General features: G+C 39.6%; 1 protein-coding gene and 1 non-coding gene across 2 annotated transcripts in view; one reads left to right on the forward strand and one right to left on the reverse strand.

The window, feature by feature from the left end:
• Positions 1–2604: 2604 nt before the first annotated feature.
• The window catches only part of KCNMB4 (potassium calcium-activated channel subfamily M regulatory beta subunit 4), a 66329-nt gene continuing 51784 nt past the window's right edge, over positions 2605–17149 (reverse strand). Inside the window, exon 3 of the mRNA XM_012788744.2 lies at positions 2605–12413. Coding sequence (XP_012644198.1) covers positions 12245–12413 — 169 coding nt within the window. The 3' untranslated portion in view covers positions 2605–12244. The remainder of the gene's footprint in view (positions 12414–17149) is intronic.
• On the forward strand, positions 6166–6269 carry LOC142873545 (U6 spliceosomal RNA). The gene has a single exon (XR_012921560.1). It is a non-coding gene; the product is annotated as a U6 spliceosomal RNA (small nuclear RNA).

The raw sequence follows: 17149 nt of genomic DNA on the forward strand, positions 1-17149 counted from the left end.
GATATAAGAATTATTTTAAGCTTAAGGCAATTGAGAAACAGCAGACACAGAAAATCTCTCTACCCTCCCCCTATTGCTTAAAAGCAGGGCATAATTTTTTTTTTGAGTAGGTGTCTTCCCTCCTCTCTTTCATACCAGAAAAGTCCACATTTTAGCACCCCTAAAAGCCTAAACCCCCCTTCTTTTGTCTTGTCACTTTTCCATAATACTCTTTGTTAAAATAGTATGTAAGCCTCCAGGTCTAACTGGAGTGTTTACTCTTTGGGTGTTTACTTTTTTCCTGTGGAAGGTTCTGATGCATACATACTGTTTCTCCTGTTAACCTGTCTTCTGTCAGTTTAATTTGCAGGCCCCAGCTACTGAACCAGGAGGGTAGAGGAAAGTTTTTCCTCCCTACATATCTGCATCAGTAGAATTTTTAGTCCATAAGGAATCCAGTTCAGGACTTCATGGATCTTCAATTTGAGTTTAATTTAAACAGAAGGATACCATTAAGTAAATTTTCAAATTAGCCTTGGTCTGAGTCTGAATAGGGGAGTCTTTAGCGATCTCAAGGAAGAGTATTTAATCTGGCAGATTCGTTTACAGATAGATCCCTCCCAATTCAGTTAGCAGGTGGTGTCACAAAGGGTAAGGAAGGTTCGTTGGTTAAAGGCCAAGGGTAAAAGTTATGGGCTGGAACATGGAGAATACCTCTAGATTATTAGAGCTCCCCACCACCTGAGTAGTTTGTTGACTCTCTGGGAAATGTGATATAGTAATGCCAGGGTTAAAGGTTGGCATTGTAACACTCACTATCAAAAAAACATGTGTAAGGCTGTTTTTTAATATTTAAAAATAAATGTTGGTGTGGATGCAGAGAGATCCACTTCTACACTGCTGGTGGGACTACAAACTAGTGCAACCCCTGTGGAAAGCAATATGGGGATACCTTAAAGCAATGCAAGTAGATCTACCATTTGATCCAGCAATTCCATTACTGGATATCTACCCAAAAGAACAAAAGACACTCCATAAAAAAGACATCTGCACTCGAATGTTTATAGCAGCACAATTCACAATTGCAAAGCTGTGGAAACAACCCAAGTGCCCATCAATACATGAGTGGATTAATAAAATGTAGTATATGTATACCATGGAGTATATTCAGCTATAAGAAACAATGGTGATCTAGCACCTCTTGTATTTTCCTGGATAGAGCTGGAACTCATTCTACTAAGTGAAGTATCCCAAGAATGGAAAAACAAGCACCACATGTACTCACCAGCAAATTGGCATTAACTGATCAACACCTAAGTGGACATATAGGAATAACATTTATGGGGTGTCGGGCAGATGGGAGGGGGGAGGAGGGGATGGTTATATACATACATAATGAGTGAGATGTGCACTGTCTGGGGGACGGTCATGCTTGAAGCTCTAACTTTAGAGGGGAGGAGGGACAAGAGCAATATATGTAACCTTAACATTTGTACCCCCATAATATGCTGAAATAAAAAAAAAAAGGCTATGAGATGGCCATGCCCACAAAAAAAAAAAAAAAAAAAAGGAAAGAAACTTTTTCTTGTGAACTTAAGGGTACAATGGCTAATTAGGTACTTAAGTTCCCCTTAGAGCACCTTTATTATTCATACACTTTATTTTTATTCTGTCAGTTTGTTAACTAGCACAATTGTCTTTCCAATATCTTGACTGCTTATAACATTTACAGTCTTCTTTATCAAGAGTCTTCCTTCCCTGGATGCTTCTAGTAGTTTTTATATGCAAAGGCATTAGTTTATCCTAAATCTGAAAGCTCTAGGCCTCTTTCAAAAATTTTAGTGAGGTGTTAAAGATCTGGCTACAGGGCTATTTCTGACTTCAGTGTTTGCATGTTAAATCCCCTTTTTCTGGCTTAAGGCTGTTCACAAAAAGTGAGGAAAGAGCAAGGGTCATATATGTCTCAGTATCTATTCTTGAAAGCTACCCAAGGTTATTGAAAAGTCTATCCTTGAAGTCTTCAATCATTTCTTTTGGAAGATTTTTCATGCCAATCAAAAAATGTAGACAATTGGACTTTGCTCACTTTTTGTTCTATGATGCCTGTCAAATGTACTGCGACAAATCCCCCTAGCAAGGGAGGGAGAGGGAGAGCCAAATCCCACTATTCTTATCAAAAGTTCCCCACTACAATTCTGCTGGACTTTTGAGTCTTATGTTTTTTTTCATTATAACCCTATCCATGGATTTATCTTTGAGTGGCATAATTTCACCAAAAAAAAATTTAGAATTATAGCTAAATTACTTCTAGATTACTGACTTCCTGATTCAGAAACTATGTGAGATAATAAATGTTTATTGCTAAGTTTTGGGGAAATTTGATAATGAACACAGTGACTTTTTTGCTGTCATCTGGGTTTTATTTTTTTAATTTTTTATTATTTCAGCATATTATTGGCCATGCCCCCCTCCCCCCTTGAGTCAGAGCTTCAAGTATGACCATCCCCCAGACGGTGCACATCTCACTCATCATGTATGTATATACCCATCCCCTCCTCCCCCCTCCCACCTGCCCAACACCCAATAAATGTTATTCCTGTATGTCCACTTAGGTGTTGATCAACCAATTTGCTGGTGAGTACATGTGGTGCTTGTTTTTCCATTCTTGGGATACTTCACTTAGTAGAATGGGTTCCAGCTCTATCCAGGAAAGTACAAGAGGTGCTAGATCACCACTGTTTTAAGTAGCCTATGAGGCCGGGCGCGGTGGCTCACATCTGTAATCCTAGCACTCTGGGAGACCAAGGCAGGAGAATTGCTGAGCTCAGGAGTTCCAGACCAGTCTCAGCAAGAGCGAGACCCTTTCTCTACTAAAAATAGAAAGAAATTAGCTGGACAACTAAAAATAGAAAAAATTAGCCAGGCATGGTGGCACATGCCTGTAGTCCCAGTTACTTGGGAGGCTGAGGCAGGAGGATCACTTGAGCCCCGGAGTTTGAGGTTGCTGCAACCTAGGCTGATGCCTCGGCACTCACAGTGAGACCCTGCTTCAAAAAAAAAAAAAAAAAAGTAGCACATGATATTTAAATACAAAAACATTAGTTTACCATCATTGTAACTTTTTATTTTAAGGCTAAGATTGCAACATTTTTATTATTCACTCATTTATGTTTTTCCAGGTTTAACTATGCCCCAGGTACTATGCTAGGTGCCTCATTTTGTAACAGAGGGAATGGCCTGGGGAAAAAAGTGGCAAAAGATATTTTCTGTCTTTTTAAAACTTTCCCACTCTTTTTGGGAACTGAGGCCCAGTTTTTGGGAATGTCTTTTCTTTGTGTTAAAGGAGATAGCTCTGCTGAACTATGGGCTCCATCCCAGGCCCTACACTTGGCCAGCGGAGGTCTGGGTGAGGCTCCCAGGTGGGAGGTGGTCAGGGCTTTGTCTTCAGTTGAGATGAGATGATTAGAATCATCAACTATAGTTAACTGACAATAGCCTAGATCTGAGGGCCCTCCCTTTAAAAGCTCTGTATTTCTGCTTGTGTACAGGAATTTGGATTTTGAGACAGTCTACCATTTTTCTTCTTTGTTGGCAAAGTAATAAACTTTTCTTTTCTTCACCTTTACCATTTCTCCTCGTTCTTCTGATGCGGCCTCATGGGCAAGTACTGAGCTTTTGGTAACAATTCTACATAGCTTTAATGAAGAGCCTAAAAGGGTGCTTGATAAAGAACTTAGATGTGTATGGAAAGCACTTAATAAGAGTTGGGGGGGGTCATCACCATCATTATTATTATGGATTAAAGGATCAGTAAAATATGTTTCTTGTTTCACAAGGTGGAGAGGTAAGGAAGAATCAATGGATTAACAGCCATAAAACACGTGATAAATTCTTACAATACATGCTAAATTCTTAAAATAATTGAGGCATGTACAAATTTGTATGGGATTACAGAGGAAGAAGTGATTAATTCTTGAGGGCAGGATGGAGGGAGGAAGTTGGACCTTGAAAGTGTGATAAAATTTTCTAAGACAGACAAGGAAATAGGAAATAACATGTATGAAGGGTATAATGGATCTGGGGAGTATCCACTCATCCATCCATTCCATACATGTGGCACTGTGCCAGTGGTGAGAAAAAAACCCAACTATCAACATTGTTCTATCTCCACCAGTGGCTGCTTCCACCCAGCCATCCTAAGTTTAAAGCAGAGACGCAAATTTAATAACTACTATCTGGTAAATGGGACATGTGTCCAAAGGTAGGCCCTCTACTGTTCTGTGAATTGGCCAAAGAGAAAATTCTCAGGTTCATGATGTAGAGCAATGCGTGTAGTGCCTTTGGCAGTGACTCTGAAAGACTGAACACCTTTATTTGCTTTATTTAAAGAACTGATATTTAACCAGGCACATTCCCTGACATCAACACATATGTTTTTCTTTTCTTGATTTTATCTCATTAACTCTCATACCCTGAATGATAGAACTCTTGGAGGTGGTTACACTTCTGACCTTTAACCCACTGGCTTTCACAAAATGAAAGCATTTCTCCCAAACTTCAAATACTATCAATTCCTCCACAGACTCAGGGTGGTCTTGTTTGAATTTCTCATTAGTTCTAGATGTCACTTGAAAGTCCAAGCCCTAATTGGATCTTTTTCCACCTGCCAGATATGTGGAGCTTGTGTGATGATATTCATCAACCTCATTAGTGGTGCTTTTGGAAGCATAGAGGGAAAAAACCTTTGTAAAACTTACTCCGTGTCAGAGACCCTGCTAATGAGACACAGAAAATATTTTATATACTGCAAGCTTTTTGGATAGCATCCATTATGCAAAAAGTAGCCAAGTCATCTTCAGTGTTGTACAGAGAGACCAGGGAAAAAGGATTATGTTCTTTGGATTTTGTCTCTAAGAAAAAAAGTATCCCAGTAATTGCCTTGGATCAAAGGGAAGACACATCTTTTAATAATGCTGGAAATTGCTAAGCATGATGAAATGAAAACTTTCAAAACAACACTATATTAATACTGAATAAAATGGAGAATTTAGACAAATCTGGATTTTCTTAAATAGACCATGACTTCACAGATGATTTCTTCCATGTTAGAGTTTTAGAAATACAAACAACTAGATAATGATAGAACTTCACAAAAGAAAAATCCCTGTATTGGTATAGTCTTGGGCTGGTAGGGACTAAATAAGAAGTATCTGAGAAAAAAAACCGCAGATTTTTAGGAAAAATTAGTTTTGAGACAATTTTTTTCTTTTTACTGAACTAGTCCTATACCACCATCATTATCATCACCAGAATAACCACCACCATCATCATTATCATCATCTTTGTTAGTATTTATGGACAGGCACCATGCTAAGTGCATCTCTGCATTGTCTCATTCAGGCCTCTCCAATGACATGGTATCAATATCAGCCTCGTTTTATAGTTGAGATAACTGAGCTAGAAATTAGGTAGCTTGCCCAAGATCACATGGCTACCAACAGAGAGAGCCAGGATTCCAACTAAGGCTGTTTGGCTCCAAAGCCCCTATTCCACGCCTCTTTTCCTTAGATGATTTGCCATTAGAAGCCAAATTCATTCAAATAAGCTATTATATCCCTGCTCCCTTTTCTGACACCCTAGGTATCCTTCTGAATATTTTCCCATTTCCTACAATTTTTAAATATCCCATACTCTAGGAAATAATATTTTTCTTACAACTGGAATATGTTCAGAGAGATGGAAATTCTTACTTTTTACGAAAGACTACAGATTCTATTCTATATATCCTTTGAGTATTCCAAACTGTGCTGGCTGTCTCCAAGCCTTGCTCCTATACCCCATACTAAGTAAGGTAGCCTCTCTCCCCTTACCTTCTTGAAGTATCTCCTTTTTTGGCAGAACATCAAAGTTTCTCTTACTGTTTTTCTTTTCTCTTACTGGTTTTCAAGAAAATTCCAATTATTAATAGTTCAATTTTAATCATAAAATAAATTAAACTAATTTAGTTAAATTTTAGTTTTAGGAAAATAAAACAATATAAAGAATCATCTATTGACTTTGATAAGCTTTCAAGGAATGTTGCACACTCTTGCACAGGTTGGGCTTGTTTTTGTCTATGTCTCTCTCATACAAATATATTACTTTTATATTATGAAAAAAAAAGAATCATCTACATTTCAGGAAATAGTGCTTGCTTCAGCAGCACATATACTAAAATTGGAACGATACAGAGAAGATTAGCACAGCTACTGTGCAAGCATGATACAAATAAATAAATAAAATAAATTTCAGGAAACAATCATTCTTTTCAGGCCCAACTCTCTTCTCATACTCAACACACTTTATTTATGTCAGTATGTACAATGCATACAAGAGGAATGTAGTAAGGAACTGATCATATTTCTCCCTGTTCATTCTCCCGTTCCTCATTTTAATAACAGGCCCTGTGTCCCAGGTTTCAGAAGGCATGGCTGCCCAGCAAGAGGCTCCTTTGCAGCTCATTTCTTACTATAATATTCATAAAATTGATGTGTGCCACTTCTGCTTCTCTTCCTCAAAATGTATAAGCTTGCCCTTTACTTCTTTCTTACCCTTTTCCCATGGATGGATCACAATGAAGAGGACACTCTAGGGAATGGCATAGAAACGATGCAGAAGGAATGTTACGTTTCTGCACAATTTCATGGACCGTTTCCTGATGGCCACATGAAAGAAATTATCTTATTGAAACTAGAGCTGCATCCTTGATGCAGGACTGTGGGACCCCTGGGACACCTTGCGAAGGGCTCCCCATTCCTTGAGTCTCGGTCACCTTCCACTCACCCTGGGGATTCCCCAGGAGCTGTGTCACTGTGACATGCACCTAGGAGTCCATCGTCAGAACCTGCACTTTGTCCTCCAGAGGCTGCAGGGGTTCTCACAAAGTTGGCCACCCCCTGCCTCTGGGACCTGGCCCACCCCGAGGCAGCCCTCAGGTTGTCTGCCAGCTGGGGCAGGCCCAGAAGCCCTGGATAAGGGCAGCGACCAGGATTTTGTAAACTCCTTTCTGGTTATTTTTTCTCCATGTACAAATGTATATGTCTCAATTTTTGTGCTTAAATAAAAAATAATACATTTTCAGACACACACACATACACACAAAATAAACTACAGTATTTGAGGGTTGTCTGTGTTACAGTGGCTTACCCTATACCCTAATAGTTTTAATTTGAGTACCAGAATATTATTGACTGGGTTCTGTCCCACCAAAATTCATAGGTTGAAGTCCTAACCCCTAATGTAACTGTATTTGAAGACAGGGCATTTCAGGAGGTAATTAAGGTTAAATGAGGTCACAAGGAAGGGCCCCTAATCCCAGAGAACTGGTGTCTTATAAGAGGAGATTAGAACACACATGGAGACACCAGAGATACAAGCGCAGAGGACATACAGCATGAAGGCAGCCAACTGCAAGCCAAGGAGAAAGACTTTAGGAGAAACCAAATTGGCTAATATCTTGACCTTGAACTTCTAGTCTCCGGAACTGTGAAAAAAAAAATTTCGGTTGTTTAAGCCACACAGGCTTTGCTATTTTGTTATGCAGCTCTAGCTACCTAATACATAGAAATGGAAAAGTACTGTCATAACAAAAATCTAAACTATGTGACTTTGGTATTATTACCAGGCAGCAGGCAGTGGGGAAACAGATATTGCAGGATGGAAAACTAGAGACCCCTGTTATGTGTTAACTAACCATTAGGTAATCACCAGCAGACTAGCTATGGGGAAAGTGGTTAGAAAAAATCAAGACTGGTGATGTGTGTTGGCTGTTTCTTGTTGTTCTTTAATAAGGTACTATGAAAAATAGTTGGAAAAGAAAAGTTGACAAGTAGGTAACATAACAGCTTTTTACAGAAGATGTACCTATACCCTGAAGTCCAACTGTTTCTGCATTCTAAACAGCAGATGTGATTATTAGAGACTTTCCCAATAGTCTTCACTAATTATTACTGGCCAGACATGGGCAGTCAGCTCAGCAGAAAAGGTCAGATGAAGGGTATTACATTCCCACCTAAACTCATTGTTGCAGAAGGCCTCAAGGTAGCTGCCATGAAATTGATGGACAGAGGTATAGGCCAAGTACAGTGACTAGTTAAGTGGGATGCTGCTGGCTCAAGAACTATAACCAGAGTAGCTCTTTGGTTGTGGTTACTTTCACATGAACTGGCTGAAAACAAATGGACCAGAAACCATGTTTTTGATAAATTTATGTTACCAATGCTATGATCACCCTTAAGATGCCAGATGAACAACCCCCCCCCCCACACACACACCAAAAATTCATAGGTTACTATTAATTCAGTTCATATGTTGAGACTCATAATGCCATACCAACAGCAAGAGGGTATGAAAAGGTTTATCACTCACATACTGAGACCTTCTAGCCAGATAGAGCAGGCTCCCAAGTGGGTCCAGAAATGGCTTAACTGGTTTGGCATTTATTGTTCTTGGAGCATGAGGCTGGACTGAGGGTTCCTGCAAGCAGGCCAGAGCTTGTGTGATTTGATCTTCATGCTAGGACCAGAGGAAGACTCACCGAGGCTCTCATCAGCTTTCCAGGAACATGGAGGGTAAGGGGAAAAGGGAACGGTGAGGCTTAAAAGCTGACAGCAACCAACACGTCAAAAATGATGTTGAAGTCTTTATCACAACCAAATAAACAACCTGGCCCATAAAAGGCTATGTTTGTTCAATCCCTAAGGCAATCTAGGTCTATAAATTTGCACCAGCAAATGGGGGCTACAAAAGCCATGATGCCCTCAAGTTGCAGCTGTGGCTATAGAAGTTGATGAGCAGTAGGTCTAAGTAGGGGCCACAGAAGACAAGGGACAAGGGAGTTTCTCCCAGAGAGCAGATTTGTGGTTTCACCAGGGACCTTCCTTCCTGCCAGTACAAGGGATCTTTGCCATGCCCGGTCAGTAGATTTTCATCATGAAGTGGGCATCGACTGCTGTCCATTACTCGTCTTTAACTCGGTGTTCATTCTCCTCTGCTCATTATTCTCCAGTGTTCAGTCTCCTCTTTTTAGTTTTAGTAATAGAAACTTTCTTCTGGAGATGTAGTAGGGGACACGTCCATCTAGCTGGAGACAGTAGGTATAGCTATTTAGTAAGTACTCATGAATGGACTGTGGGCAGAAGTGATGGGTGAAACTTCCTTAAAGGAAATTGTTTGCTCCCAACATCCTCTTTTCACAGGCTGGGAAGTGGGTGTGCTTCCTCGAGCCGGCTTTGATCATGCAATGAACAGCACCCTTAGTAACGAGAGAACCAACAGAGTCGATGAATCTGGATCCCTTGATTATCTATCCTGGTAATCCAACTACTGGATTGCTACCTGAGGAGGAAATGAACTTCTTTCTTACATGAGCCATCATATTTTATTAGTAGAGCTATTTCTAACTAATACAAAAAGAGAATAAACTTATTTAAGAAGTTAATCTTCTTTGCCTTTTATGATCTTAAATATCCTCTCCTTTTTTCTTTGGGTTTTACCTTTAATAACAAGTACAAATAAGGAGTCTCCAATTTAACTGGTTGTAAGCAAGTAAGCCCTTAACACTACATCTGACCTCATGAATTCAGTGTGCTTCTCCCATTTTCCAAAAAGCAACCTACAGAATACAGTTTGTATACTTTTTGGGCCTAAATGGAAGCACTTTGTTAATATAAGTGAGTATCAAAATGGCAAATGAAAACTTAGATTGATATATATTGGCTTCCCCTTTTTCCAACACATATGTACATTCACGGACTATTTTTATCTACTCTCTGTAATCAATTAATCATAATTGGATTAAGAGAAAATGAATAAAGGAGACTTCATCTCCCACAATGTGATGCAAAGATGATCTTCTCTGATTCTCCGTTTTGAGTTCCTCTATGCTTCAGAATAGTTCACTGTGTTGCTAAGACAACAAGGATGCTGCAACAGGAAGCTGGGTTTGGGGTCAAGGCACTGTGGCTGCCTCAAAGGATGTCATAAATAGTGTGTTCAAGGCCTTTTGCACAGTGAAACCTGTAACATTTGAATTAGAAAAAAAATGAGTGGAGCTGGGCATGGTGTTGCGCACCTGTAAAAATCCCAGATACTCAGGAGGCTGAGGAGGGAGGATCGCTTGAGCCCAGGAGTTGGAGGCTGTAGTGCACTATGATTGTGCCTGTGAATAGTGACTGCACTCCAGTCTGGGCAACACAGCAAGACATCTCTAAAAATAAATAAAAGACTGTACTCATCCAATACCCTTCCACAGACTGTGACTCTTTCACTTACTTACGTTCTAAAATTAAGAAAGCTTTGGTATGCAGACCACAAGTCAGGAAATCACCATTCCACTAATACATACCTTTTTTAGAACTCTGTAGAAATAACTGAGGAGAACTTCTCTTTAAATTCCAATTTGCCTTTATTCTAATAATAGAAGCATGTCTGAAGAATATCGGATGAAAGCAAAAAGAAATTACGTTGAGATGTACATCTAAGCAAAGGTTGGATTCTACATGGTCAATAGGGCAGCTCTGATATTCACTGAGACCTGTGACTGACACTTGGAGTCTGAGTTGTGAACAGATGTCAAGAACTATGGTCTCCTCAATAAGCTTCTGAGAAAGGCACAGAACGCTCAGCAGCAGCGGTGGTGTGAGCGGGGTTGCATCTCCAGCTTTGTCCAAGCAAACTGAACAACTGCAGCAACCTTCCTGTTGTAACACCCATAACATCAAGGCAAGGACACAGAAAATCAAAACAAAATGCTTAAACCAATTTTGATTTTTTTTTTTTTTGAGACAGGGTCTTACTCTTTTGCTCAAGCTAGAGTGCAGTGGCATCATCATAGCTCACTGCAACCTCAAATTCCTGGGCTCAAGCGACTATCCTGCCTCAGCCTCCTGAATAGCTGGGACTACAGGCACATGCCATCAAGCCTGGCTAATTTTTCTACTTTTTGTAGAGAAGGGGTCTCAGTCTGTTGCTCAGGGTGGTCTCAAACTCTTGTTCTCAAGAGATCCTCCTGCTTCGGCTTCCCAAAATGCTGGGATTACAGGCATGAGTCATTGCGACTGGCCTTGCTTTTTTTGTTCTAAAATGAAAATAAAAATGAAAACAGCAGTTAACTAAGCTGAAGAATGTCCTTCACATCATGTATACTCTATTTCACACACATAAAAATCCATAAAAAATAACATGAATAGATGAATAAGGGAACCCAGTGCTCTTCTTCAGACTCATCTCTGTAAGAGTAATCGGGCTGGGCACAGTGGCTCATGCCAGTAATCCCAGCACTTTGGGAAGCCGAGGTGGGAGGATCACTTGAGGACAGGAATTTGAGACCAGCCTGAGCATCATAGCAAGACCCCCATCTCTACAAAAAAAAATAGAAAAATCAGCCAGGCATGATGGCTCATACCTGTAGTCCCAACTACTCAGAGGGTGAGGCAAGAGGTTCACTTGAGTCCAGGAGTTTGAGGTTGTAGGGAGTTATGATGATGCCACTGTACTCCAGCCAGGGTGACAGAGCAAGACCCTCTCTCTCTCTCTCAAAAAAAAAAAATAATAATAGTATCATCTGGTGAAAAATAATAGATAAGCAAAGGCAGGTGTTGGAGGATATGCTTTCTTAATCTTTAAGGGTCCCTTGCTTAAAAGACACAGAAATGACTGGAGCTTCAGTTACCATTGCAGTATCCCTTTTTCAAGCAGGAATCAAAAGGTACTCTTCAGTTGTGGAAACTGAGGGTTATACAGTAAGGTTAAGACTTCTGCAGGAATCCCCATCATTAATCTAGAAGAATCAAATGAAACACAGAAGACATCCCCTTTTTTCACCCTGGTGTTCTAAGCATAAAAAAGGAAATAGAAAAGAACACAGACCACTCTATTTTAATATTTTTAAGCAGCATAAATCATAATGGTTTGTATACTACACTGTACAAATAATATACTGTTACTTTCCAATGAAAATTAACTTCTTATAGGGTTTTCTGACACGGTTACTCAGTACAGCTAAGAGCTTGACCCTTTAGCCATTGCTACGTCACGTGGAATACAAGCTACGAGGTACTAAGTCTTCCAGTTGTGCCTGTTTCTGCTGCCACTGAGGGATGGATGACCCTCTTGGAGACCTGTCGTGGCCCCTTCCATCTCCTGCACCAGGAAACACGGGCTCGCAGGTGGACGTGTGCTGAAGAGCGCAGCTTCTGTGCTCTGCTTTCCACAAGCCTTCTTTCCTTTAAGAGAACTTGCGCTTCTTCATGGCTTCTGCCTTGACGGCAAGGCTCTTGGCACAGATGGTCAGGACCACAATGAGAACGCCCACCACAAATGTCACCAGGGGCCAGAGGAAGCAATGCAGGAGGGCAATCTCATCATGCGTGCGATGCAGGAGCACGTCGTCTGGTCTACAAGGCGGTGGAGAATAAGAAAGAGAGAGAGAGGTCAAATGCCTTGGCACAGCATTGAAAACTCTATAAACCTGGAGCCAAACTTGCTTCCCAGCCCAAAAGGAACAGTCACTACTGAAAGCAAAAATCTTGCTCTGACTATAAAAGCTGTACTTTGTGCTTGAAACCCATTAGGAAAAGTTTTGAGCTCTTGAATCAAGTAATTGGGGTAAATTTGTACATTAATTATAATTGATAAGCTACAAAGTATCAAAAATGTAGCAATTTCCTATGCTACTATTTTCTTCCATTCTAAGTAGCTTAATGTATCCCATTTTCTCATGCATTCTCTAATGTCTGCTGTTCCAGGGGCTTGAGTCAGTCTAAAAATTACTGATGAGTGAGCATTCTCCAACAAACCCAAACCAGACCTTAGCATGTAGGTGGGGCCCAAATGATCTTAATTCAGAAAAGTCAGTTAAAGCCACTATTTGAATTTAGTCAGAAAGACAGATGGTGTTGCCCTCAGGTCAACTCAGCTTCACTATGTGAACTAGAAGTTTTTAGTAATGAGAAGACAATGGTTGAATTGAATACGTTTTTCCATGCTTCTGGGTGGGATTAGCCACCATTATAAACCACTGACCACTCTCTTGATAAATCTTGCAAAGTCTCAGCAATAGATTTCTGTCTTATCAACTTGGGGCTCTATTTTTCAATTCCTGCATTGCTCTTATTCACAGGATGTGAAGAAGAGGTATGCTCCACAAGTCATGGTCTCTCATCTTTGGTCATGAGACAGAGATCTTGGGAATTTAGCTTTCATACAGAGAGGTTTGCATTTTGCAAAATATTTCCATTTCATCCACGGGAAGGTTTGTTCTATTAGAATAGCTGTGCTTCCTCCAGAAGAAGAAAACGCAGAATAATGAGTCCAGTTGCTCTCAAGAACATCAAAGGCTTGAGTACAAGGGCAGTGCATTTAACAGAAAAATGCATTCCTAGGAGTGCTCATTAGTCATAGCTCTCATAATTCAGAACCTATTTTCCTAGAAGACTGACAAAGGATGTTGTGTGTTTCTTTTTACCTATAGTGGAGATATTTGGCATTAACAGAAATAGTTTTACAGACTGGTTTTAAAATTATAATCCTTGCTTTTTCCCCTCATTGGCACAAAATATAATTTCACATTTTGCACATAAAGTGAGATTTTTTTTTTTTTTTTTTTTTTTTTTAGAGATGAAGTCTTGCTATGTTGCCCAGGCTGGACACTTAAACTTCTGGACTCAAGTAATCTTCCCACCTCAGCCTTCCCAGTAGCTGGGACTACAGGTGTGTGCCACTGTGCTGGGCCATTTTTTATTGATATTTTATTTCATAGTATTTCAATTAAAATTTATGTTAAGTAAATGCAGAGTCATTGTAACAATTAGGTAAAAATCATCCCAATGTGCAGAAATGACTCCTTTTTCTGAACTTCTGTAGCAAGAGATTGTCTTCAAGACTGCTGCTACCATTAGTTAATGTGTATATATTAATGTACATACTTTTTTTCCTATAAGGTCTATTATGGCCATGACTTTGTCATTGCCTGTCATTTTACAAATAGCTGTTGCTAAATAACTGCTTGCTGTGGAGGAAGAGTAGCATGCCCTTGTTGCAGTCTTATTATCCATACAAATTTTCAAGAAACGTCATGCCCAGAGTCTAAAATAGTCAAGGCACGGGCACAGGATAACCACAGTCATATTTTATAGTCTTTGAAATCTAACCCCTCCCCCTAGCACTACCAGGATTCTTCTTTTCCCAGCTACAGGTGTGCATGGCTGTCAGGCACCTCTACCTAAGTGTGCAAAGGAAGGTAAAAGCTGTCTCTCAGGATAGTCTTCTTTTCTGCAAAGGACAATTATACTCCTCCAGAATATATTGGTACAGAGATCAGTCCTAGAATCTTTATCAAAAGGGGCAGAGGTATACAACAATGTGAATGTACTTAATATCAAAGAACTGTACACTTAAAATGGCTAAAATGTTAAAAAAAAAAAAAGAAAGAAAAAAGGAAGAGGGATGGGTGGGGAACTTGGATTTTTAACACTATTGTAATAAATGTGCATGTAATTTCCATAAGTAACATGTTTTTTGCAATTAATTTTCTAGTAAAATGCTTCAGGGTGGATCCTACTTTGTATTCCTTCTCCAGTCACTATTACTGATGTGGAAACCTTTACCACAATATTGTGCAACCAAGCCAGAAAAATAGCCCAGATGACGGTGGTTGGAACCATTATACTTTCTGAAACACAGTTTTAAGAACATGTACTGAAAAAGAATGTGAACAAAAAAGGAAAGAAGGAGAGAAAATAATAAGTGGAAAATGCTGGACACAGGTATTTGTTCTGCTCAGAAGCTTCTTGGCATTCCATCCCCTGCCAGAGCACTTGGGGCAAAACTTTAATATTGCAGATGACAAAAAATATTGTTCATTATGAGTTAGCCACATTGAACTTATAATCCCTTCAAAAGCCTTTGAGGTAGAAATATTAATATTATATATAAGTACATATATTTCTTCAAAAATAATTTATGTCTCTTTCCATCTCATATAGCTCTAAGATGCCCTGCAGTCTCCTTCAATAGGCAAAACTTATTTCTCTGCACAGTAATGCAAAAGTTCATCATCCCGTTATATGATATACTGAGATTATTTCTAAATTGTTCCTTGTGTCCTGATTAAAGTCTGGCTTATTCAAGCTGGGTTTGTAGTGAAGGCACTCCCCTGCCTCAGTTTCCTCCAACTTTATCAGGCAGGCAGTTTTCAGATGGTTTAACCAAAAATTATTTGCAAAGGCGTTGGGGCTTAGAATTCCATAATTATACAGTGAGGGTTGAAGATGAACTTCTTTTTAAAAAATATTACTGTTTTCCACATTTGGTAAACTGGATAAATTACATGAGAAGATCTGAATATGATATAATAAAATCAGAATGGTGACAAGAACGTGGATGTGAACTAAAATAAAATCTTAAGCTCCGCCCCACAGCTGACTGAATGGACCCCTTCTTGGCCAGGCCACGAGGACCTCAGGAATATCCTAAAGATGAGCTGCTGGCCATGAGAAGGGTGGTCAGACACCACACATCATGCCCTACTTCCATTCTTGGAGATATGCTTTGTAGTTCATTAACAGGCCTGAGACTATGTAAGACAAAGCTTAAATCGCACCTGCAGGTCAGCAGTTACTTAACAGATCACTGGAGTCTGGGTATATACTCGGTGGCTTGTCTCTGATCAACAGACTTCCTTACCTTAACTTAAAACATTCCGAGCTTTAGACAAAGCCTCATTTCTTTAACCAATTACAATTCAAAGAGTCTTTAAACCCACTGATAAGCTGTAAACCCCTGCTTTGACATGTCCCACCTTTTGGGACCAAACCAATATATGCCTTCCATGTATGGATTTATGACTTTATGTGTAATTCCTGTCCCTGAAATGTATAAAATCAAACTGTAACCCCAACTATAGTGAGTTTACTTGCTCAACACTTCTTGGGTGTGGCTCCGGGCCATGGTCCTCAAATTTGGCTCAGAATAAACCTCTTTAAATTATTTTGCAGAGTTTGGCTTCTTTTCTGTTGACAGAGATAATTAGCAAACAAGGATAATTACTCTGTATCTAAGGACTTCAAGCAAGTAAGCAAGAGATTTATATTGGGCTGTATAGAAACACTAATGAAAAGTACTTTTTTTTTTTTAATCCCTGGGTGGGGGGTACAAATATCATGAAAAAAAGAGTAAGTGCTTGCAGAGAGGAACACTTCAACACTGCTGGTGGGACTGCAAACTAGTTCAACCTCTGTGGAAAGCAATATGGAGATACCTCAAAACGATACGAGTAGATCTACCATTTGATCCAGCAATTCCACTACTGGGAATCTACACAAAAGATCAAAAGTCACTTTATGGAAAATACACCTGCACTTGAATGTTTATAGCAGCACAATTCACAATTGCAAAGCTGTAGAAACAACCCAAGTTCCCATCAATTCATGAGTGGATTAATAAAATATGGTATATGTATACCATGGAGTACTACTCAGCCTTAAGAAACAATGGTGATAGAGTACCTCTTGTATATTCCTGGATAGAGCTGGAACTCATTCTACTAAGTGAAGTATCTCAAGAATGGAAAAACTAGCACCACATGTACTCACCAGCAAATTGGTATTAACGGATCAACACCTAAGTGGACATATAGGAGTAACATTTATTGGGTGTCAGGAAGGTGGAAGGGGGGCGGAAGGGACGGGTATATACAACCACAACAAGTAATATGTGCAACGTTTGGGGGATGGACATGCTTGAAGCTCTTACTCGTGGGGGGAGGGGGACATGGGCAATATATGTAACCTTAACACTTGTACCCCCATAATACACTAAAATAAAAAAAAAAGAGTAAGTGCTGAGGATATAAGCATAAAAAATTTCTTAAGGGTTGGTGCTATCCTGAGTCTAGCTTTGAAAATATATTGTGACAATAACGGTCAGCATTTATGATGTGCTTTTTACCCACCAGGCACTGTGGCTGGACATTTAATTTCACTTGATCCTTAAAATAACCCTGGGCTCGAGAAATTTTTAATTTTCACTTTACAACTGAAGAAACTGAAGCAAAGACAAGATTACACAATTTAAAATAATGACGCAATTCAAAACCATGCCTGTATAATTTTTAAACCTGTACTATTTACTC

The sequence above is a fragment of the Microcebus murinus genome, chromosome 10 (assembly GCF_040939455.1).
Source record: "Microcebus murinus isolate Inina chromosome 10, M.murinus_Inina_mat1.0, whole genome shotgun sequence".
Taxonomy (NCBI): Eukaryota; Metazoa; Chordata; class Mammalia; order Primates; family Cheirogaleidae; genus Microcebus; species Microcebus murinus.